This window comes from Oncorhynchus tshawytscha, linkage group LG30 (assembly GCF_018296145.1).
Source record: "Oncorhynchus tshawytscha isolate Ot180627B linkage group LG30, Otsh_v2.0, whole genome shotgun sequence".
NCBI classification, from domain to species: Eukaryota; Metazoa; Chordata; class Actinopteri; order Salmoniformes; family Salmonidae; genus Oncorhynchus; species Oncorhynchus tshawytscha.
This window is the reverse complement of record NC_056458.1, coordinates 20268247-20291886: the sequence shown is the minus strand read 5'-3', so window position 1 is coordinate 20291886 and position 23640 is coordinate 20268247. Positions and strand designations below refer to the sequence as shown.

At 41.8% G+C, this 23640-nt stretch overlaps 1 protein-coding gene across 2 annotated transcripts in view; it reads left to right on the top strand.

Annotated features, from left to right (window-relative positions):
- Positions 1-473: 473 nt before the first annotated feature.
- Positions 474-23640, top strand: part of LOC112233378 (UV radiation resistance-associated gene protein) — a 140007-nt gene continuing 116840 nt past the window's right edge. Inside the window, exons 1-6 of one of the 2 annotated variants that reach the window (XM_024400962.2) lie at positions 474-1357; positions 7826-7943; positions 8628-8662; positions 12003-12164; positions 12339-12413; positions 12521-12606. In XM_024400962.2, coding sequence (XP_024256730.1) covers positions 1271-1357; positions 7826-7943; positions 8628-8662; positions 12003-12164; positions 12339-12413; positions 12521-12606 — 563 coding nt within the window. In that variant the 5' untranslated portion in view covers positions 474-1270. The remainder of the gene's footprint in view (positions 1358-7825; positions 7944-8627; positions 8663-12002; positions 12165-12338; positions 12414-12520; positions 12607-23640) is intronic. The other variant, XM_024400963.2, reaches the window with a different exon arrangement.

The following is a 23640-nucleotide window of genomic DNA, read 5'->3' as shown; positions in this document are numbered from 1 at the left end:
AGACTATTCACATTGCCCCCCCCCTCTCCAAACCACTGCCACTCTCTGTTGTCATCTATGCATAGTCACTTTAATTATCTCTACCTACATGTATATACTACCTCAACTAACCGATGCCTCCGCACATTGACTTTGTACCTGCACCCCCCTGTATATATTGTTATTTTATACTGCTCCTCTTTAATTACTTGTTACTTTTATCTCTTATCTGTATTTCTTGAAACTGCACTGTCGGTTAGGGGCTTGAAAGTAAGCATTTCACAGTAAGGTCTACCTACACCTGTTGTATTTGGAGCATGTGACTAATACAATTTGATTTGATTGTTAGATAAGACCATCTCGTCATTATATAGAGTATCTCTGGTTGAGTGCGTTGTCGCCACAGACAGAACAATGAGACAGATATTTCACCGGATGCATAAATGTGAAGCATCCGCTTGGCATTTCCACTCACTACCATGGAGGAAGGCCACTGACCGGCAGTGGGAGAAGATGGAACAAGATGGAATTTGGCCTACATTCTGCAAATTTTCTCATCGATGAAACATTTAATTTCAATACAGTTCTTTTGTTCCCAAAACTAACAACTGTTATGAAAAGAGTAGACTACGTTTTGTAGACTTTGCCCTTTGAAAAAGTTTTAGAAAATCGCAATTTTTAGGAGTGCAGAGGCGAATTTAGTTATTGCAAACGCACACTTCAGAGTAGGCGTCCCCTAACGGAAATATGCAGATGATGCTAGATCGCGCCAACAGGATCTCGCTAGATGTCTGCCCACTGACTCAGTTGTTCCCGTTGGAAATGTGGACTGTGGTCAATCTTGGTTAAGTTACAAAAATATTTGTTGTCACCATCAGCGAATGATACATCATTGGTCGCCATACATAAACACCCACTTCCTCATATTGCAGCTCTAGAGGTTTGTCTCTCCGCCCTTTCTTTGTGATCGACATATTTGACAAATAGCAACGCATAAATCGAACGACAGGCACAGCCGTGGACCAATCAGTGATCTACTGGTGCTGCCCTCTAACAGACCGAAAGCTACCTGAGCAAGTCCTACTTTGTTTATGTCACATAGCTAGCTAGCTACATAGCTTGCTAACTGACAGCTTCACGAGTGCTGTTTTCTTACGAACGTTCGCTACACCGATGCATACATTTCTGCCGTAGAAGTTAAATCTAGATGTACAGGATCTGGGTTTGATCGGTGGCAAGGCTGAGATGTTTTGTTGAATGAAGGAGCGAACGCCCTGGTGCCGTTAGGAGAATGAACTCCATCACCGGTCGGGATCACCCTGTCAACTCTGGAGCTTCATCTTCTCGAGCCTTGCACGTTGAGCTCACATCTCAGCAGGTAAGGACAAACACCCGTAATTCGGAGTTTATGTAGATTATATGCGTATTGTCCTGTATTGTTACGTTGCTGTGTGTCAGCTGCAAGATGAATACAACAGGCCTGCAGAGTGAGCTAAGCTAACTAGCAAGCTAACGTTAGCTCAGCTGACTTTTACAGCTCTCTTGAGTATCCAGACAGCTCTAACTTCTAAGCCTTATAGTCCGTTACATAAAAAGTTGTATTTATTAACAATATACATGTGCAAACGTAAGCTATTGTTAGTTATCTAGTTTGCAAGCTACAGAGACGATGATAATTAGCCAGTTTAGTAAGACCTGGCCTGATACCGAGGCACCACTACAGTAATTTGGTCACCTGACTTATGAACTAGTTACAGGACAGACCCTTCAGTCTGATGCCCAAGGTCTTTGCACAAGTTATTATGAATAAGTCCTCAGCAACCAGCTTGGCCCTAATAGGACTGAAACCACATCAGACATAGCTATATGTCTACAGCTCTCAAAATGCACCTTTACCTGCAAGCCCTTGCACTTGAAATGACCAAAAAGTGGTCTTTCAGTGGCCAGTTTATTAGGTACACCACCCCGTTCATGAAAATGGTTTGCTCCGACAGACCGTGAGTCATGTGGCATAAAGCAGGCATCGAGGCATTCAGTTACTGTTCGATTGAATGTTAGGATGGGCAAAACGAGTGACATAAGCAGCTTTGAACGTGGTATGATCATCGGTACCAGACGTGCCAGTTCTAGTATCTCAGAAACAGCCGGCCTCCTGGGCTTTTCAACGCACGATGCTGTCTAGGGTTTACCAAGAATGGTGTGACAAACAAAAAATATCCAGCCAGCGGTAGTTTTGTGGGCAAAAATGTCTCGTTGATGAGAGGTCGAAGGAGAATGTCAAGAATCGTGCAAGCTAACATGGCGGGCCACAAATAACGGCTCAGTACAAGAAGAAGTGGCTCAAGTTGCGACTCGGTCACCAACACTGGACAGTTTGAGGAGTGTAAAAACATTGCAGATGCAAAGTTTGGTAACAGAATAACTGCGCAAACAGCACAAACTGTCATTCTGTTACCAAACTTAGCATCTGCACTGTTCATCAACTAAATATGTTTTTGTAGAATCTTCTGTGGAAATTAAGTTGCCAATGTGCGTATATGGTTTGCAAAGTTAAGCAATCATTGGTTTTTGTTTGACATGCATTTTAAAGTGAAACATCTGAGTCTGTGTCACTCTGTTACCATGGAACTGCCCCTATTCTAACATGTTTTTATTTAATTTGGAGTACAGTAGGATACACCTAGGCCTACTACTTTATTATGTGGTCATTGTGCAAAGGTTCAGAGCTAGATCGTGACCTGCATGTTAAGTTCTGTCCCTTGGAGTAAGAACTTATGATCCATGAAGAAAAACATTGTCTGTTTTGACAGCTATGAAATGGGACCATTGAAAGTAAAGGCCACTGAAACTGTAACACCAAAATTTGTGAACATTTACAGTTCTCTGTCAAACAGCCTGTTTTGTAACAATGCTTCGTGGGGCGACTGTTGTCATTGTGTTCAGAGGGTCCCTGGTTCGATCCCAGGTTGGTGCAAGGAGAGGGACAGAAGTAATACTGTTAAGTTTTGGCTCCCGAGTGGCACAGAGGTCTAAGGAACTGCATCTCAGTGCTAAAGGCGTCACTACAGACACCCTGGTTCGAATCCAGGCTGTATCACAACCGGCTGTGATTGGGAGGCCCATAGGGCGGTGCACAATTGGCCCAGTGTCGTCCGGGTTTGGCTGGTGTAGGCGTCATTGTAAATAAGAATTTGTTCTAAACAGACTTGCCTAGTTAAGTAAAGGTACAAAAAAAATACACCTGGATGGACTCAACCATTTACCTTCACAGCACGATGACTATGGTCGGGACAATAGCACTATCTCAACACTCGTTAGTATCGTGGCAAGGAAACAAAACACAAAGAAGATCTAACTTACATTGTCATCCAGAGTCACATTTATGTATGTCCCAAGCTAAAGTACACAATATTTTACGTACAACAGGTTTTTTAAGGACAACCGAGTTTAGGCTGCTTGGTGTTTTCATTTTTGCCATGGGAAAAATATTCTGGTACTGGCATTGTCCCAGCGCTAAAGATCACCAGTTGGCCTAGTAGGTAGATGATATGTTCTGCTGGAGACCCTATTTGCTCTCATAGCTACAAATTAGCTCATTCGGAGAAACGTCTTCTGACATTTTTGTGGAGGGAAAAACCCTTTGCTGAACAAGCTGTGTTTTTGTTTCGAGAGCCTTAATCTTTTAGGGAATCCCATGACTTCGATTTATCCCTAATGCCTGTGGTGGTGGAAGCTCAGTGTGGGTTGCTGGAGATTGAAGAATGCAGATCAGGTGAAGGCCGGCCGTTGACATAAAGTCCTGCTGCTTCTCTGATGCTGCTGCCCGGAGGGGCCCCTCTTTTTATGAGTATCGTGTCATTGTCCCATGGTCGTTCTCTTGACTTAACCACTCTCAATTATGAGGTCTTTTCTTTGGAGCCATTTTTTTATTTTTATAGTTTCAGTCATCTGTGGGAAAAAAGTGTTCAGTTAGCCTATATTTTTTTGATTGGACATAACTGAGCCTTATTCTTCAAGCGCGTTCCTTTTATTTTATGCTTAGTTTTTGAAGGATGGATTTTTTTTTTTACTGCTATCCAACCATGGTGATGTTCTGTACAAAGAGTTTTTGTGCATCAATGGTACGCTGGCTTGAGCTTTAGTTGATGAAACTGTGACTCTCTTGTGTATGCAAGGCTTTTGTAATGGAAACGCACAGTGAAGTCAAAACATGAACTCTGGTTTCAAATGGAACTCTCGTCTGCATCTGTGGTCAGTTATTCCTGGACGTGAATCATTCCATAAAATGTATTTTTTGGGGGGTAAATGTTTAACCAGATACTTTAAGTTATCTCAAACTGACCCACCATATTCTAAAATTACAGTTTATTTTTTAACTTGAGGATGTACAGCAGGGTTCCCCAATAGCCAGGACACATTCACCACCCCCCCACCCCCAAGTTTTCAGAGCAAAGAAAAGTTTGGGGTCACTTAAAAATGTCCTTGTTTTTTAAAGAGTTCCTCTGTCCAGGGCCTGTGTTCTTTTGCCCATCTTAATCTTTTCTTTTTATTGTCCAGTCTGAGATATGGCTTTTTCTTTGCAACAAGGCCAGCATTCTGGAGTTGCCTCTTCACTGTTGATGTTGAGACTGGTGTTTTGTGGGTGCTATTTAATGAAGTTGCCAGTTGAGGACTTGTGAGGTGTCTTTCTCAAACTAAAACACTCTAATGTACTTGTCCTCTTGCGCAGTTGTGCACCGGGGCCTCACACTCCTCTTACTATTCTGGTTAGAGCCAGTTTGCATTGTTCTGTGAAGGGAGTAGTACACAGCGTTGTACAAGACCTTCAGTTTCTTGGCAATTTCTCACATGGGATAGTCTTAATTTCTCAGAACAAGAATAGACTGATGAGTTTTGGGAAGAAAGTTCTTTGATTCTGGCCATTTTGAGCCTGTAATCAAACCCCAAAATACTGATGCTCCAGATACTAAGCTAGTCTAAAGAAGGCCAGTTTTATTGCTTCTTTAATCAGAACAACAGGTTTCAGCTGTGCTAACATATTTGCAAAAGGGTTTTCTAATGATCAGTTAGCCTTTTTTAAATGATAAACTTGGATTCGCTTATATGATGTGCCATTGGAACACAGGAGTGATGGTTGCTGATTATGGGCCTCTGACACCTATATACAGTGGGGAGAAAAAGTATTTAGTCAGCCACCAATTGTGCAAGTTCTCCCACTTAAAAAGATGAGAGGCCTGTAATTTTCATCAAAGGTACACTTCAACTATGACAGACAAAATGAGAGAAAAAAATCCAGAAAATCACATTTGTAGGATTTTTAATGAATTTATTTGCAAATTATGGTGGAAAATAAGTATTTGGTCAATAACAAAAGTTTATCTCAATACTTTGTTATATACCCTTTGTTGGCAATGACAGAGGTCAAACGTTTTCTGTAAGTCTTCACAAGGTTTTTACACACTGTTGCTGGTATTTTGGCCCATTCCTCCATGCAGATCTCCTCTAGAGCAGTGATGTTTTGGGGCTGTTGCTGGGAAACACGGACTTTCAACTCCCACCAAAGATTTTCTACGGGGTTGAGATCTGGAGACTGGCTAGGCCACTCCAGGACCTTGAAATGCTTCTTACGAAGCCACTCCTTCATTGCCCGGGCGGTGTGTTTGGGATCATTGTCATGCTGAAAGACCCAGCCACGTTTCATCTTCAATGCCCTTGCTGATGGAAGGAGGTTTCACTCAATCTCACGATACCCATTCATTCTTTCCTTTACACGGATCAGTCGTCCTGGTCCCTTTGCAGAAAAACATCCCTAAACCATGATGTTTCCACCCCCATGCTTCACAGTAGGTATGGTGTTCTTTGGATGCAACTCTGCATTCTTTGTCCTCCAAACACAACGAGTTGAGTTTTTACCAAAAAGGTCTATTTTGGTTTCATCTCACCATATGACATTCTCCCAATGTTCTTCTGGATCATCCAAATGCTCTCTAGCGAACTTCAGACGGGCCTGGACATGTACTGGCTTAAGCAGGGGGACACGTCTGGCACTGCAGGATTTGAGTCCCTGGTGGCGTAGTGTGTTACTGATGGTAGGCTTTGTTACTTTGGTCCCAGCTCTCTGCAGGTCAGTCACTAGGTCCCACCGTGTGGTTCTGGGATTTTTGCTCACCGTTCTTGTGATCATTTTGACCCCACGGGGTGAGATCTTGCGTGGAGACCCAGATCGAGGGAGATTACCAGTGGTCTTGTTTTTTTTATTTTTTTATTTTACCTTTATTTTACCTTTACTAGGCAAGTCAGTTAAGAACAAATTCTTATTTTCAATGACTGTCTCGGAACAGTGGGTCAACTGCCTGTTTGTATGTCTTCCACTTCCTAATAATTGCTTCCACAGTTGATTTCTTCAAACCAAGCTGCTTACCTATTGCAGATTCAGTCTTCCCAGCCTGGTGCAGGTCTACATTTTTGTTTCTGGTGTCTTTTGACAGCTCTTTGGTCTTGGCCATAGTGGAGTTTGGAGTGTGACTGTTTGAGGTTGTAGACAGGTGTCTTTTATACTGATAACAAGTTCAAACAGGTGCCATTAATACAGGTAACGAGTGGAGGACAGAGGAGCCTCTTAAAGAAGAAGTTACAGGTCTGTGAGAGCCAGAAATCTTGCTTGTTTGTAGGTGACCAAATACTTATTTTCCACCATAATTTGCAAATAAATAAATTAAAAATCCTACAATGTGATTTTCTGGATTTTTTTTTTCTTCTCATTTTGTCTGTCATAGTTGAAGTGTACCTATGATGAAAATTACAGGCCTCGTCTTTTTAATTGGGAGAACTTGCACAATTGGTGGCTGACTAAATACTTTTTTGCCCCACTGTAGATATTGTATTTCTGATCAATTTGCTGTTATTTTAATGGACAAAAAATGTGCTTTTCTTTCAAAAACAAGGACACTTCTAAGTGACCCCAAACCTTTGAACGGTAGTGTAATATACATACAGTACCGGTCAAAAGTTTGGACACACCTACTATTTTTACTATTTTCTACTTTGTAGAGTAATAGCAAAGACATCAAAACTATGAAATAACACATGGAATCATGTAGTAACCAAGAAAGTGTTAAAATCGAAATATATTTGAGAATCTTCGAAGTAGCCACCCTTTGCCTTGATGACAGCTTTGCACGCTCTTGGCATTCTCTCAACCATCTTCATGAGGCATAAGACTGTAAAATCATGAGGAAATCAGCTCAAATTGATTCTAATTTAGTAAGTCTGTTCCCAAGTATTCCCATGCATAAATAGAGGGATACAGTATATGCGATCGTATCCCAATGTAATCTAGGTTTGAAATGATTCTGTTTTGGTCAAATACTATATCTCTTTGGGATTCTTGTGGTCAATGTGTCAAGTACAAATGATTTATAACTACTGACCATCCGCTCAAGAAAAAATAAGCCCACGGCTGAGTGTTATTGGGGACCCCTGATGAACAGTAATGACTTTGCTATATGACATTGTGTATTCTGGTTGGCTGCTACTGTATGTTTATCCTGTGTGAATTAGGCCAGTTCATTTGATTTCGTAAATTGATATGCATCGATATGCATCAATTTGATTGTGTAACAAGATGAGACTGTTGAAGGTGTTCATACAATTGTAAATGCATTGAAACTGACACATTAGGCTTTCAAACTGCCTGACAGTTCACCATTGTTTTGGGGACACCATTTAAAATGTTCTCTCTCCTGCTCGCTATCCCTGACTCTCCAGCTCTGCCTCTCTATCTATTCTATTTCTCATCTCTTTTTTTTCCTGACTATCTCACCGTCTGTCTCTCTCTCCCTGACAGAGGCGGTTACGTCATCTCAGAAGCATTGCAGCCCGCAACATTGTCAACAAGAATGGCTCTCCACTACTGGACACATATTTTACCCTTCATCTCTGCTTAGAGGACCGGATATCCAGAGGTCAGTACTACTGTACAGTACAGCACTACTGTACAGTATGCTGTCTCTGTAAGACAGTGTACTAGGCTACTGCACTAATACCCCTTTCATACTACTGAGCCTAGTCCACAGTACAAATAGACTTAACATGTCTTTGGGCCTGAATCCAAACTAGTTCTGTGCACATAAGTAAAGTTTTTTTTAATCAACTCTTCCATTGACATGATTGTATGATTTAACCAAAAGCCATGTTACCATACGGACATCTCACGTTAGACTTCGGCCCTTGGTGCCAGAGCCCCCTTTAGGTCTAAATGTTTAGCGTTAAGGTGGACTGCATATTACTCTCATAAGTGGGAGAAAGGTCAGAGTCCCATTACGCTGTGTGGTTAAAGGCACAAGGGTTTGGTTTGTTAGGGGACGCTGATGCTACAGTAAATGTGGTCTTTCACTTTGTTTTTAAGGACAAATCATTTCATTATAAGTCAATGACCCAGATCAAGGCTAAACCTCACGGCTTACTGTTGTCAGGTAATCCTAGAAACGTTTGCTGTGCAAACCCTTTAATAGGACTCCTCCCATCATTGTAGTCCTGAAAGGAGTTGCATCCTCACAAGTGTTGTTTGAGCTTTTGTGTGTTTATTCATTCTCTGCTTGAGAAAGCTTTCAAGTAAATCTAACCTGGCCTTTCTCCTTCCCTTGCAGACTTTTACAAGAGTGAGGTCATCCGAGATTCATTGGTGAGTGTCGTTGTTTGAAAAAAGAACAAACACGTGTTGGCCAGGGCCTCCTGGCCTCACAAAAATTGACCGTAGCACCAGCTATGGAATGTCATAATCAATTATGTCGTATGCTTTGTCTGCTCACATCTGTGGAGGCACACTACCGGTTATAGGCCTAGTTATATTCCGAAGACTCATGAATTGAAACAAGTCCTAGGCCTACCCAGTGCTTGTAAATTGGGAGGTGCCATAACAAAAAGAGACTGCGAGAGGGGAGTGACCTGGGGTGCTCTGAGGTACTGGAATGGACAAAAAAAAATAGAAGTCACCTTTTATAATTAAGCAGGGCATGCCTATCATCACATTTATGTAGTGGTGTAGAGTATTCGAGTAGAGGCGCTTACAGAAGTAGCATTTTTTTGTACTTGGGTCTTTTAATTTGGCCTTTTTAGAAACACATTTCATGCAATTCTGTCATTTTATGACTGGAGGCTTCAGCATAATCTTTTTTAATAACACACAAATGATTGAAATGACAGGCTACTTTGACATTGCCGAACTGAGAATCTGAGATCGTTTTTTTTATTGATCAGTAAATTATAGTCCTAGAAAAGCTTTCCACTTTCACTGACTCACCCAATGATGCGCAGCTCACTAGCCAGCAATGGCCGATACTCTTGTGCCAAAGCCTGTCTCTCTTGTTTTACTTTGTAAAATTGTTTTACTTTGTGAAACGATGTTCACTCAATAGGCCTATTTAGACAGCCTACAGAGAGTAATAATTACCGCGCCCATTTCAAAGCTTCCTTGTCTAGCAAAGGTTGTTCAATCTTTGGTAAATGTAAAATGTAGCAGTTTTTTTTAAATCTGGGAAATGTATTTTGAATGTAAACCAGTCAGGGTTTAGGCCTGGGCACAGCACTATTACAGCAACCACTTTAGTTAACAATGTTCTTGTCAATGCTTTAGACACTAAAATGAAATGTTTTGTTTGTGGACCTGTCAAAAGCTTTTGACATATTGAAGGCCTGATCTCGGACGCCTGTTCATGGTATCTTAGTGACAGAACTCAGGCCATCATTAAGTCCAATTTCTTGAAGTACATAAAGGTGTACCACGGGGCGATTTTGGGACCTGTTCTCTTCACTATTTATATAAATATCATTGGTCAATCTGTTAAAAATGGTCAACTTCCACTATATGCGGATGACGCTATTGCACCGACTGTTGATCTGGCTGTGTCAAAACGACAGTCAGATTTTTATAGCTTTGCAGGAATTTATTTGTTGTTCCAATGACTTTATTTATTTATTTTTTATGTAGAGGTACCGGATCCGGCCAAGTAGGTTCCTGAATGAAACAGTTCAAAACGGAGAGGTGCCGGGTTCTGTTCCGACGGTGTCCGGCTCGATTTTAAGCGCCTGGCCTATCCCTGTCCTAGCTTCTGCACGCTCACAACGTGTGTGTGTGGTGCATGCGGAAGTGTATACAGTGGTCACTTTCTCCAGTGCTGCTGTGTGGAAAGAGGGCATACTTCCTCCACTGCCGAATTGCGGAGGAGTTGTGCCTGACAGTCAACACATGGACTCAGGCCAGCTGCCTTGGTGTTTGTTTCTAACAGAATCAAGTCAAGTAGCCTACCTTTCACTCTCTCTCCGTCAAAACATCAACTGCTGATGTTACTTAAAGTAACCTGACAGAAAGGGAGGTTTTGATTGATCCGTTTTGAGCAGTCATAGACGAGTGTCCATAATACTTGTTTGTTTGGTTGGATGGATTGATGTTGCAAAAATCAGCTACACCAGGATTGTGGAGCTCTCTACCTGTCTCCTCAGCTTCACAGAGGGCACAGCACATGGGGTTAACTGTTCGGTCTCTCATTGACAGCTGTAATAGGATGCGTGTGTGTAACAAGACCAAGACAACAGGAAACAGTCAATGTCACTGCACTAATAGCATGCACTAATCTCTTTGTGTTGTCCCCCAGTCATATAAACAAACAGGAAGGTGGGAAGCAGCCTTGTAGCAACACACTGTATGAGAGAAGGTGAAACAAATAGGCTTACATCAACATCAATGAAATATGACCACAAGCTTCCATTGTTCTCTTTCTCCCTGTAAACGTGTTCATAGCAGGGCTGTCATTGTGTTCTGAAAGATGTCATTCAGTAAAATCAGATACTGCTGATGGTGTTCTCAACTATAGTGCTATTAACGCAACTTCAGTTGGTAGTTTCCATATTTTTGGTTTCCTCATTAGCGGTGAAACGATTGTCCTCACCGACTGTTAGATTTGGTCATACACCCTATGTGCAACAACAGCTGCTACTCGCTCCCATCTCTGCATGGAGTCTATTCAGTCTGATGAATGCAGCCAAGTATAGCAGACCATTACTAACCGGCTAAATGCAGAGTCATGAGCTGGCCTAAGCTATTTTCCAAGCCTACCTTTCCTTTACTCTCTCTAGTCTATAATGCACTGCAGATGAAGCTCATGATCATGTCTGGCAGAGATCAGAAATCTGCTTTTGTGTTTAAAAACATCAGCATTCCTCTTTGTGACCTTTGCTTTCTAGTGTTCTGGTCTGTTTCCCCTTTGTGGTCTCTCGTCTGTCAAAGGAGGCTGCTCCTTTCCGTCTGCTCTTCCTGTTATTATGTAGAGGAACATTGCGCACGTCACACTACCCCCCTTTTTTAATAAAGGCCTTTCCCCCTTTATTTCTGTCGTTTTCCTCCCCCTCTGCACTTCTGGCTTTGTCAATCCTCCATTTTACAAACAGTTTAAGATGATCAGTTATATATCGTTCTGCAGGAAGGCAGATGGGTAGGCTCTTTGAATGGTGGGAGTGGGCTTCTTTGTACAGTAGTGTATGACACAGGATAGACCGACAAACGTCAGGGAGTCCAGGGACCTTGCCTTCCCAGCAGGCAAAGTGTGGCATGTGACGTCATATAACATTGCAACCAGTTTTGCCCGCTGGGTTTGAGTAGCTCAGAAATCAGTCTGAAAGCTAGTTACCTATAGTGTTTTGTTGGACAAGCCAAGCCTTTGTGACGACAAATCGCCTCGGGATATTGAAGTTGAATTTGTAAATATTTGGTCAGACTTTTTTATGTGGGACAACAGTTAAATTAACATTTTTGTGTGCTCGAGTCACTTTCACACACCCTACTGACACACATGATTTGTCATTTGAATCGTTCAAATGTGCCTCTCAACCTGTCACAAAATCGGGAACAAATTAAACACCTGGTTGTTTTAAGACGCAATATTAGTTGAACTTAACAAAACTTTGCAACCCAGTGGGATCATTCATTCAGCTGTCTCATCAATTCTCTTGTCCTTTTTTTTTTACAGAATCCAACATGGCGGAGCCTGGATTTTGGCATGCTGCCGGACCTCCTGGACACGTCTGTGTCCTGCTTTGTGGTGAAGATCTGGGGCGGCCGAGAGGAACAGTTCATACTTCTCATAGAGTGGAAGGTCAACCTGGACGGGCTTAGATACACAGGGCAACAGGTCAGTGGAAACAACATACGCTCATATAATGTAGGCTGCTTTGGGATGTATGCTGACTAGCATACATGCATGCTTTCCTCTGATCAGAATACAGTACAGTCTGCAGTCATATAGACAATAACAGCCTCTCTTGTTTTAATACAGACTAAATACCACTGCTTTGTTCCTTCACAGATCCGCTCCAGGAATCCAAATGAGATCATATTTGGATTGAATGATGGCTACTATGCAGCTGACTTTGATCATAAGGTACTACTGACTTTGTTCCAGGAATTCTGTCCCTAACATAGACTATAGACATTCTGTTGTATAATTAGTTTTTCCGTATTTGGTTTGTTGTAATGTGCATATTTCAGGACCACTCTGAGAGGAAGAAGAACAGTTTACTCCAGGTGGACCAGAGTTCAGTGAGGAACTCCTACAGTGTCTTCTCTCTGCTGAGGTGAGACGGACTGCACCCGCCAAACATTCCCAACACATAAGACACTGGACAGTTAGTATCTCCCAATATGTCCCGTTAGCCTCTTGGCTAGTACTTTCTTTGGCTGCCCTTCTCATTACCAGGAGCACCTTCCTTTAGCTGCCAGAGAAGATTGGAAATGCTAAATATACTTGTGGGGAACATTCTCTACTACTGTATACGTCACATACTTTTTTTGTCACTGTATACATCCCCCACGTTGTCCATAAGATGGCGCCAGGAAACTGCCTCAAATGCCTTTGTAATCATGGAGGCAGTTTTTTTCCCCCTCCCAAGTCACTGAGAGCTGCCAAAAATCCAGTCTGTAGTGTGTTTTCTTGGACATAACAGGAAATGCATATGGAAGGCTTTAATGAAGTTAGTCAAATAAAGGCACTCTGTCATCGTTGGCAATGTCTAACAATGTAACAGATGGAGAATTCCATTCGAATTATCAGGATGGGTGAAAATGCGCTTTGGTGATGCAATTTCACTTTTTATTATTATTGATGTTCATGTTAATTATTATTCATGTTCTGAATTGTATAGTGGGGTCTTTCTCTAACATCATTAACATTATATCACAAAATGTGGATTTGTAACCAATAATAAGCAAGGAAAATGCTTGTCACGCTCATAGCTCTGTTTATTTTTGGGGGGTGAGAAATTGGAAAGTAACAGTAATTTCGCGTTAATTAGAAAAGCGTATATGAAAATACTACATGTTGTCTCAAAATCGATATGTATCCTACCACCTATATTGTTCAATGTCATACAGATTCGAGAGTAATGATGATGAGTTCAACGGTGAGCCTGTCAGTTAGCCACAGTTCTTGCACAGCAGCCAGCCTAGCTGACGCAATATTATTATTTTTCTGATTACTGACCACTTTTTTCCCCTCTGGCCTCCATTTAATTATTCACCCTTATTTTGGCCATTTTACCAGGATAGAAACTCTATTAGCTTTTGAACAGATTATGATAGAGACGTTACGTTTGGACCAAAGGTTTTATTAGATGATTATCTACACAATTATATATTATTTTACCCAAAGGACCAAAGATGCTGTACGTTTTTGGGTGGACACCCTTACATATTAGTGATTAATGGTCTTTCATAGCTCTTTATTCCACAAGAGGGCAGCAAATGATCATTTTCTAAAACCATTGGCAATTCAGGAGGGAGGCATGTTTCCAAGTGCGGTTTGCTCCATGTTGACAAACCACAGCTCTGTTGTCCTATATTTGTGGCGTAATGTTAACACTACCTACAGGGTTTGCGCAGAGCTTGCCTTGGGGAACACCACAGTTAATTAGAAGTTGGCTCAAGCTACATTTTGTGACCCTTTTAGACTGCAATGTACAGGGGGGCACAATGTTTTGAACTGTTCATTAATCACAGTTTGTATAGTTAGGCAGCATTCATCATAAGTATCTTCCTCAAGTCTTTACTCTTTCTGTTGAATCAGAAGATTCAATAATCAAATATAAACATGCCTAGTGTTATGCATCACTCCTCACCCCAGCTTGAGGTGAGCTGTACAGTTTTGGGGTGGAGATTCCTCCAGCCCTAAGGGCTTCCTCTGGCTGATGACTGTTCTGTGTCTTCGCCTTACTTTGGAAGAGAAAATCTCCTCCAAGTTGCGTGAGTGATCTATTTCCTATGGGCTCTGCTCAGTGCTGTCGAGTCCTGCTCTCTCCATCTCTCTATCCCGGTGGGGTTCTGAGGACTTTAAAGCAGCTCCATTGACTCCCTCCCTCTCCTTCCTGGGCCTGAGGCTGAGGATCCTCTGCCGGCCTGGGGCCGGGCTTATAGAGGCTGATGTGATGGGGCTCATTGACTCAAACATGACCAAGGTCAGGGGTTCCCAAACACTTTTTGTCCTGCGACCCCATTTTGATATCAAAACGTTTTCGTGACCCCACCATGTAAGAAATATGATGTAATCCATGGTCATGGTTTCCTTTTTTGAAATTGGGGCTATGACAGCCTGTTCCAAATGAGCCTGACAGCACTTTTGACAGTATTTCAAGCCAAGGGAAGTAGGGTTTTGAAGTGGCTGAAATGCATCAGAAAGGTATTGGGAAGTTCAGAAGATCATCAGGCAATAATTTGTATGATCTTTTGTGTAAAAAAAGAACATTGTTCTTTTTCCCCAGTCGGATTTAGTGCCTGATCTTGTCTACACTTCTAATGAGGCTTGAGAGTCTTATCTATCTTTGATGAGGTCATAATATTTTGTAGCTTCAACAGCCTCCTCCATTTTGCCTCAGTGTGAGCCAGGCAGTGAGCAGCACTATCACAGGAATTGCTGTGATTCTCCTCTACAAGAACACTTGATTGACGATGTAAATTTGCCACTGTCGACTAGACCCTGGTTTGACGGCACCCCTAAGTCTCCTTTTCCACGTCGTGTTTTTGTGTGGGAACACGGCATGTTTGGATGGGCCGGCAGACTGAGGAGGGGGGAGCCAGGAAGAACAGCCAAAATATTCACAAGGACCTGTGGGGCATAAGGAGGGAAGAACCAGGTAGAACGGCCAAGATGCTCCTGGAACCGCTGATACAGGGCAGGGATTGTTCTGCCATTGAAAACCTTGGGCGGGCTGCCTAAGCATTGCTTCGGGACACCTATCTCCAAACAGTGTTTTAAAAAATAAATAAAATGTTTTATTTATTTATTCTTAATGGAAAAACATTTTCAGTGTAAACTTAAGTAACAAAATACAGAAAGTATGTAGAAAAGATAATGACATATTATTAGAAAATGTATCTTTGAGAACTAACAATCACCCAAATAAAAGCTCGCTAAGACAGTCAGTGAGAATTGAAAATTCCCCTAATAATGCATTTAGCAGTACAGCTTTTACTATTATGTTTGTGTAAAATAACACAACATTGGCAAAATGCATAGAATTGCAGGTAATTATCTATAAAACTGCAACATGTTCTCTCAGCTCCATGGCAGAGTATGTAGAATTGCAGGAAATGTGCTTTAAAACTGCAACATGTTCTCTCACCAGCATGGCAAAAAAAATAATCACTCCCCATGCCTTCTGTGGTACTATTTAGTTAACTTAACAATCAATGTCAAACTTTCTCATGAGCCATTTGGCTCCTACATCTTCACTGCCAGCTTCCCTTCCCTCCTTCACTCTCCCCTCGCTCTTACTCTATGGTTATATTAGGGGTAACTTCTACTTACTTCTCCCTCTTGGTGTAGAGTACACAGGGGTATAGGGCCTTGGGGTATAGGGTGATCTGTTTGGATGGTGTTCAGATGACTGAGTGTCAACATCCCAACGCTAGACTGTGGAAGCGAAACGAGGAGATGAGAGGGGCTATATGTATCCAGCAGTCTGTTTGGAGCGCTGTCTGTCAGCAGACTATCAGGTTGCCTTCAGTTTATCATGGTTTGACGCCTATTTCTTTCCTTTTTGTCCTGGTAATGTGTTTTTCAACATTAGGCACAAGTGCCCTGGGTGGAAATTTAGGCCCTACATATCTTTCATTGAACAGATGAGCCACAGAATTCAAGGCTCTTAACACAGATTTATGTCAGAGGAATATTTTTCCACTCTATCAATGCCACATGTTGTTCTTTCCCTGTATTCTCAGATTATTTCTCTCACTGGCCTCCCTATACAGGGCCTTCAGAAAGTATTCACACGCGTTGACTTTTTCCACATTTTGTTGTGTTGCAACCTGCATTTTAAATGTATTCAATTTATTACATGCCTGCACACAATACTCCATAATGTCAAAGTAGAATTATATTTCAATGTTTACAAATGAATACAAAGATGAAAAGCTGAAATGTCTTGAGTCAATAAGTATTCAACCTCTTTGTTATGGCAAGCCTAAGTAAGTTCAGGAGTAAAAATGTGCTTAAGAAGTCGTATAATAAGATGCATGCACTAACTCTGTGCTCAATAATATTGTTGAACATGAGTTTTCAATGACTACATCTCTGTACCCCACAAATACAATTATCTGTAAGGTCCCTCGTCAAGCAGTGAATTTCAAACACACATTCAACCACAAAGACCACTTATTGGTAGATGGATAAAAAAAATCAGAAAGACATTGAATATTTTAGCAAGTTATTAATTACACTTTGGATGGTGTATAAACACACAGTCACTAGAAAAGGTCAGGCGTCCTTCCTAACTGAGTTGCTGTAAAGGAAGGAAACCGCACAGGGATTTCATTGTGTTGCCAATGGTGACTTTAAAACAGTTTAATGGCTGTGATAGGAGAAAACAGAGGATGGATCACCATTTTAGTTACAGTACTCCATAATACTAACCTAATTGAGTGAAAAGAAGGAAGCCTGTACAGAATACAAATATTCCTAAACATGCATCTTGTTGCAACAAGGCACTAAAGTAATACTGCAAAGAAATTCACTTTTTGTCCTGAATACAAAGTGTTATGTTTGGGGCAAATCTAATACGACACATTGCTGAATAACACTCTCCATATTTTTGATCATAGTGGTGGCTGCATCATGTTATGGATATGCCTGTAATCGTTAAGGACTGGGGAGTTTTTCAGGATAAAAAAATTAATGGAATGGAGCTAAGCACAGGCAAAATCATAGAGGACAACTTGTTTGTCTGCTTTCCACCAGACACTGGGAGATGAATTCACCTTTCAGGAGGACAATAACCTAAAACACAAGGCCAAATCTACACCGGAGTTGTTTACCAAGAAGACAGTGAATGTTCCTTAGTGGCTGAGTTTTAGTTTGGACTTAAATCTACTTGAAAATCTATGGCATGACTGAACATAGTTGTCTAGCAATGATCAACAACCAATCTGACAGCTTGAATATTTTTTTTAATGAATAATGGGCGAATGGTGCTCAAACCTGGTGCGGAGACTTACCCAGAAAGACACCTTTGTAATCACTTCCAAAGGTGATTCTACAAAGTGTTGATTTAGGGGTGTGAATACTTACGTAAATGAGAGATTTCATTTTCAACAAATTTGCAAAATAATTCTCCAAACATGTTTTCACTTTGACATTACTGGGTATTGTGTGTTGATAGGTGAGGGGGGAATAATTTAATCCATTTTGAATTCAGGCTTTAAGTCAAGGGGAATTAATATTATCTGAAGGCACTATGTGTGTATTCAGTGTGTGAAAACCGTGTTCAATTGTGAAGTCTTAAGTGGGTCTGCCCTGACGCAGTGTCTAACGGAGGCGATAAGCCTTTCCTCTAGTTAACGTCTGGCCTTAGAGCAGTCCTGTGGGTCGCCTGCCGGTTGGGTGCCCCTCTCCAACCTTCAGCTCTCAGCCACAGGATATTATTCTGGGCCGGATTAAAGGGACCCGTTTAAACAGATGGCCCGCTCCGTCTCCAAGCCCAGAGAGCTGACCCCCAGGGTCCCAACACCATCAGTCAGACCACAAACTGGCTACTAAGCCCCAAATCGCTTTGCAGAATATGGACGTGCCTATGCTGTTTTTCTTTCACACCTCAGGAGTGTACTTAAAGGGATATTTTGGCAACGAGACCCTTTATCTACTTCCCCAGAGTCAGATGAACTTGTGGATACCATTTTTATGTCTGTGTGCAGTTAAGGAAGTTGCTAACTAGCTCCAATTGCTAACTAGTGTTAGCGCAATGACTGGAAGTCTATGGGTATCTGCTAGCATGTTGTTGCGCTAATGCTAGTTAGCCTTGGCTCGCAAACTTTTAACTTCCTTCATGTTGGACAAGGAAACATACCAATGTTATTTACCAGTTCATCTGGCTGATAAAGGGCCTCATTGCCAAAATCCCGAAATATCCCTTCAAAGAGATGTTCCAGAAGATAGAAAAATACCTTTTTTTTTTTAAATCTCCTGTTTTGGGCTCAACGTGCCATTTGTGTGGCTCATACATGCATAATTAACCATCTACAATCCTCTCTCAGTGGAAAAAGCCACAGAATCCTTACATTCTTCAAAAATAAATTTAAAAAATAACAACCCCTTTTTTTGCTGGTAGTTACCGTCTTGTCTCATTGCTACAACTCCCGCACGGTCGAGAGCCATACGTCCTCAGAAACACAACCCAACCAAGCCGCACTGCTTCTTAACACAACGCACATCCAACCCGGAAGCCAGACGCTCCAATGTGTCGGAGGAAACACCGTACACCTGGCTACCTGGTCAGCGTGCACTGTGCCCGGTCCCCCAGAGACTCAGAGACCCAGAGTCTCTGGTGGCACAGCTAGCACTGCGATGCAGTGCCTTAGACCACTGCGCAACCCGGGGGGCCACTGAATCCTTACATTCTAACCTGCCATCATTTAGTACATGCAATCTACGCACTCATTCCAGTCATGTAGTGAACATGCGCTCTGAGTCAATGTTTCAAATGACTGCATGGCTAACCATTAGATATTATAATTATTTTCATGTTAACAGTGATAATACATAGAATAAATCGATCAAATCCATGCATCAGAAGTTAGAAAACATTAGAAGTTAGATCTGTTAGACTTCGATAGTAGTTTCTTTTCATTAATGCTTTTCTCTGCAAACCACAAAATGTTGTTCTCAAAAGATAGCATTGTACCCACACAAATATATTAGAAGATCATTGTCAACCTGATCAGAAACACTATGGTCACAACCTGTATCTCCTAAATGGTGTATCTTGTTTGTTTGATTTTTGGAATTAATTGTGCAATAGGCTTTAAGGTTTTTCACAAGGCATGCGTCCATCTATCCCATTTGCGAATCGTGAAACGACACACAACTTTGATGTGCTTGAGAAATGTATACTGCAAACTTTCATCCACTTTTTATAGAGGAAAATATAGGCCTACCTTTGTATCAACCATCCATCCAAATCAAATAATTCCACGCATCCACTTTTTGTCTTTATAGACTTTGAGACGTATTCCATGAAGTTAGGTAATCCAATGCTGGGAACACTGCAGCTGTTGATTGCCAGCGATCATCATTTATCACATTGGCATATGATATAATCAACACACTTTCTAGGAGTAGGACATTTGATGGAAACATATAAGTATACATTTTCCGTTGTATAAAATTACATTATCACATTTGCTTGCTCATTTGAAATACTATTCTGATGAGACCACGTGCTATAACGGGAACTATCCTGCAACAACCGGACTTGATGGAAAATGTTGATTGGCAGGTGGAATGATGTTTAATAAGGTTGCAAGGTTGAGGAGGGATCAGGTCAGCACAGTATTGCCCAATGAGTTACCGGGGTGAGCCCAACATGCATACCACATGAACAACCCCAAAGTTTTTTTTTTTTTTTTTTTACTTAAAAAAACAAACATTTTTACATTTTTTTTACATTCTCTCTTTGGGCATTCGCTCCAGAGGCTCAAACAATTGTGCACAATTTTCGGGGACCGGTTTTGGCTCGTGATCGCTACTTTCAAAACTACTGGCTGAAATTTAACAAAACCTTTAACAGATCTTTAAACAAATGTACTTTTCTCACATGCCAAGCCAGTAGCCTGCACTCTTTCTTTCTAGCCACTAGGCCCATGGACTCCTGGGTTGTAATTCATTTAATGCACACCATAGCAAAACATTTTGCAACATTAAATGAAAACCAAGGGTTTCTTATGTCTTTTTCAGGTAAGTCCCTCCCTGGTTCGGCCTGTTTGCTTCGGTTTGGTGCCCGTGTTGACTCCTGAATCCTGACGCAGAGCCTTTTCCTGCTCCCTCTCTTTCGTTCCGTCCCAGCCCAGCAGTTCCCTAACATTGCTTGCTGTCAGCCCTAATCTCAAACCGTTGATCTAGGGCTGCATTCTTCCCTCGATTACTCGTGGCATGTTGTGCATTAGAGTAGCATCGCCAGATTGGCCACTCGTGTTGTGTGTTACCCATTACGGAGAGAAAGTTGGGCGGTAACTTCAATCCTAACTTATGTAACTGACTGTGGTGGTAAAAGGAGAGTCTTTGTGTGGTTAGGATTTTAGTTGTTCATTGTTTGGTTCATTACCTCTTGCAGCTTTAGTGACCTAGAGGGACAGTTTGAGGGGAGGAGATGGGAACCTCTCATCAGTAATCTTCTGCAGAGGGCCTGGCCCCTCTGACCCTAGAAGACTAACATGTCTTTTCTTATATCCCTTTCATACCAAGACAAAACCCCATGTGCTTTACCGTAACATCTTCTTTATACAGTCTTTTGTTTATATCTGAAGGGTTAGGGGGGTAGAAGATGCGGTACAGTAAAACATGCCTTGAGACCAATGAAGGCCTAAGCATTTTAAAGCACTTCAATTGAGCTGATTTATGAGTGTCATCCCATCCAATTAGCATCTGTCAATTACGGATAGGATTACGAATACAAATGTGGCCAGATCAGCACACTCACACTCCTCACCGGTGCCGCCTACGTGCTTGGATGTATTTAATTAAAGGGGGTATACCCGTGGTAAATAAGGGACTGTTTGAAAGCGGGCCATATTTATTACAGGTAACATGTTTGTTTTTTCTGAAATAGGTATTAGGGTGGCTCACAGGGTTTCCCACCATGGCTTTCTCTCTAAGGTTGCCATGTATTGTAAACACAGATTTTTTTACTTACAGAATATTGGAAGAACCCCTTCAAAAGGCATCTAACCATCCGCAGAGAGAAAATGCACATGAAGGTGCACCAAAATATTTTCTGTCACCCCCCCACAATCTTAACTCCTCTGTACAGAGGTGACTATATTTAAATATGAGTTAGCGACAGGGTAAATATGAATGGCGACAGGGTAAATATGAATGGCGACAGGGTAAATATGAAGGGCGACAGGGTAAATATGAAATATGAATAGCGTCATTGTCCGCCCCGCCGGTGAGGTACTGGTATGCTGCGAACAGAAGATGTTTATTTGGTTTTCTCACCTTAGCCTCTTTTTCCCTTCCTCTTAGCTGTTGTGTGGTTCTTGTTGTGTACCTGAACAATCTATTGCTTTTATATATATTTCAAGGGTATAGATTACTCATGGTGTGAATGTATTCTATTGGTTTCACAATTGAATTGATGATTGATTCGATAGAAGTTCAGTAGAGTAGTTTTAAACTGTTACTTATAACTGTCAAATCATTCAGTAAAAGTATATGTCTGATCAAGTTGTCTCTCTTCCTGCCAACTGTATGTCCCAGGCCTGGCTGTGAGGTGTTTGTGTTGGTCTGTGTATCTGACCTATACAGTATCTGTCGACAGAGGAAGTAGAAGCGGAGGGGGAGAGGGGCCAAAAACATTAACAAGGGCCCCAATCTCTTGTCATCTGATATTAGAGCATTTTATAAATGAAACCCATCTTATCACACAGTAAAATAAGTGTTTTGTCAACCTCCTCCTCTACCTCCCTCGTATGTTTTCTTAGATGCCAACTGCACCAGACTGCACCTCACTTCCTCGCTTTCTCTCTGCAACACAAAAGATTAACAAAAAGTTTCCATGCCTGCAACATCAAGTGGTCTCTCAAAACAAAAAGTACACGGCTGGAACGATATGAGGGGGCGATGAAAAATGCATGCAAACGAACAAAAACCGAAAACCACTGCATACCATTGTGGAAGAATGGAATGGACCCGGGCTTTAAGCTATCTCACCAACCGCTTTGTGAATGAGACAAGCACCCCCAACCTCCAACGCTATATAAGGCAATGAAATGTGTTTTGTTTCGATGTGCCCCTACTCTCCAGGGGGACGGGGATGCTCTCGCTCTCACGCTCGCTCTCTTCCTCGCTCGCTTTCTTTCTCTCTCTCTTTTTGAAACACCCGTTTTTTCTTTGCAACTTTAATTTTATATCTCTGTAAGCCAGATGATACATCTGCCTCTGCTGTTGCTCGGCACTGATTGCGATTGCTGGCCTGTTGCGCTACGTATAAACCATGGTAAATATTTATTTTTGAGATCATCAGTTGGGTAAATGAATCCATGAACAGTACGGGCCATCAGAGCCAGTGCTTTGTGGAGGCCCCTCTGGAAGGAGTTACTACATAGTGGATGTGTTTTAAGGTCAGAAAGTCAATGCCATTTGTGTTTATGACAATGCTCATTGATTTTGTCTCAAATCCATCAAAGCTTCCTTCTCTCCTCCCTTCAGCTGCGAGAGGCAGCATTGCAAACAAGAATTCTCTAAAGATTGCTTCCAAGCAGCTTTCTGTTTAGGGGAAAATGTTCCATATGAATGTTCAAGAATAGTCTCGTTGGAATCCACATGCTTTTACAGGCATTCATCCACAAATGGATTTAGGGTTTAAGGTGTTATGCTTTTCAGATGCCTTTATATCTTAAATCAAGGACTGAATGTCCTTAAGGATCTAAAGTGCGTACTTATTTGAATCGTAACTCCCAGTAATCCCTAGTTGTCATTTTCACTCGTCGTCCTCATGTTGTAGAAAAGGTAAAGTTGTTATGGTTCAGTGTGCTTTCCGGAGGGGCGGGTGCCAGCCTGGTGGTTGCACTGCCCCAGTGAGGGCATAGGGGCCTGGGACTGGTCCACCCCCTCACACCTTGTGATCCAGGGGTCCATATAGGGCCTGATGCGATATGATGGGCAGGTCCTCCTATCCCCAGACTGGTTGAGCTGATAAGGGTGCAGACATGTGTTCAGGGCTGGGAAGATAACAGCACTCACCTAGGGAAGTGCTATATAAGATTCTTCCATCACAGTCACCTCAGACCGATAAAGCTGTCAAAACGGCTTTGCCCTGACGTTTCCAAGGACAATCACCAACAGCTATCACTATTTTCCCAAGCAGGTTGAAATGAAGAAAGAAAAAATGAAAGGAAAGTGAATGGTTGTAGTAGAGTTTCCCCTTTCCTCCTCTCTTAAAGTGTGACATCATTAGGAGTTATGTCTGACCCCACTTACTGAAGAAACAGGAGTGATGAATTTTGGTCTGGGCTCCATCCTCCTACCACACACAGTAATATCCTGAGGTGTCTGAGGAAAAGCTTTAATGCAGGTGCTTCTACACCTGCATTGCTTGCTGTTTGGGGTTTTAGGCTGGGTTTCTGTA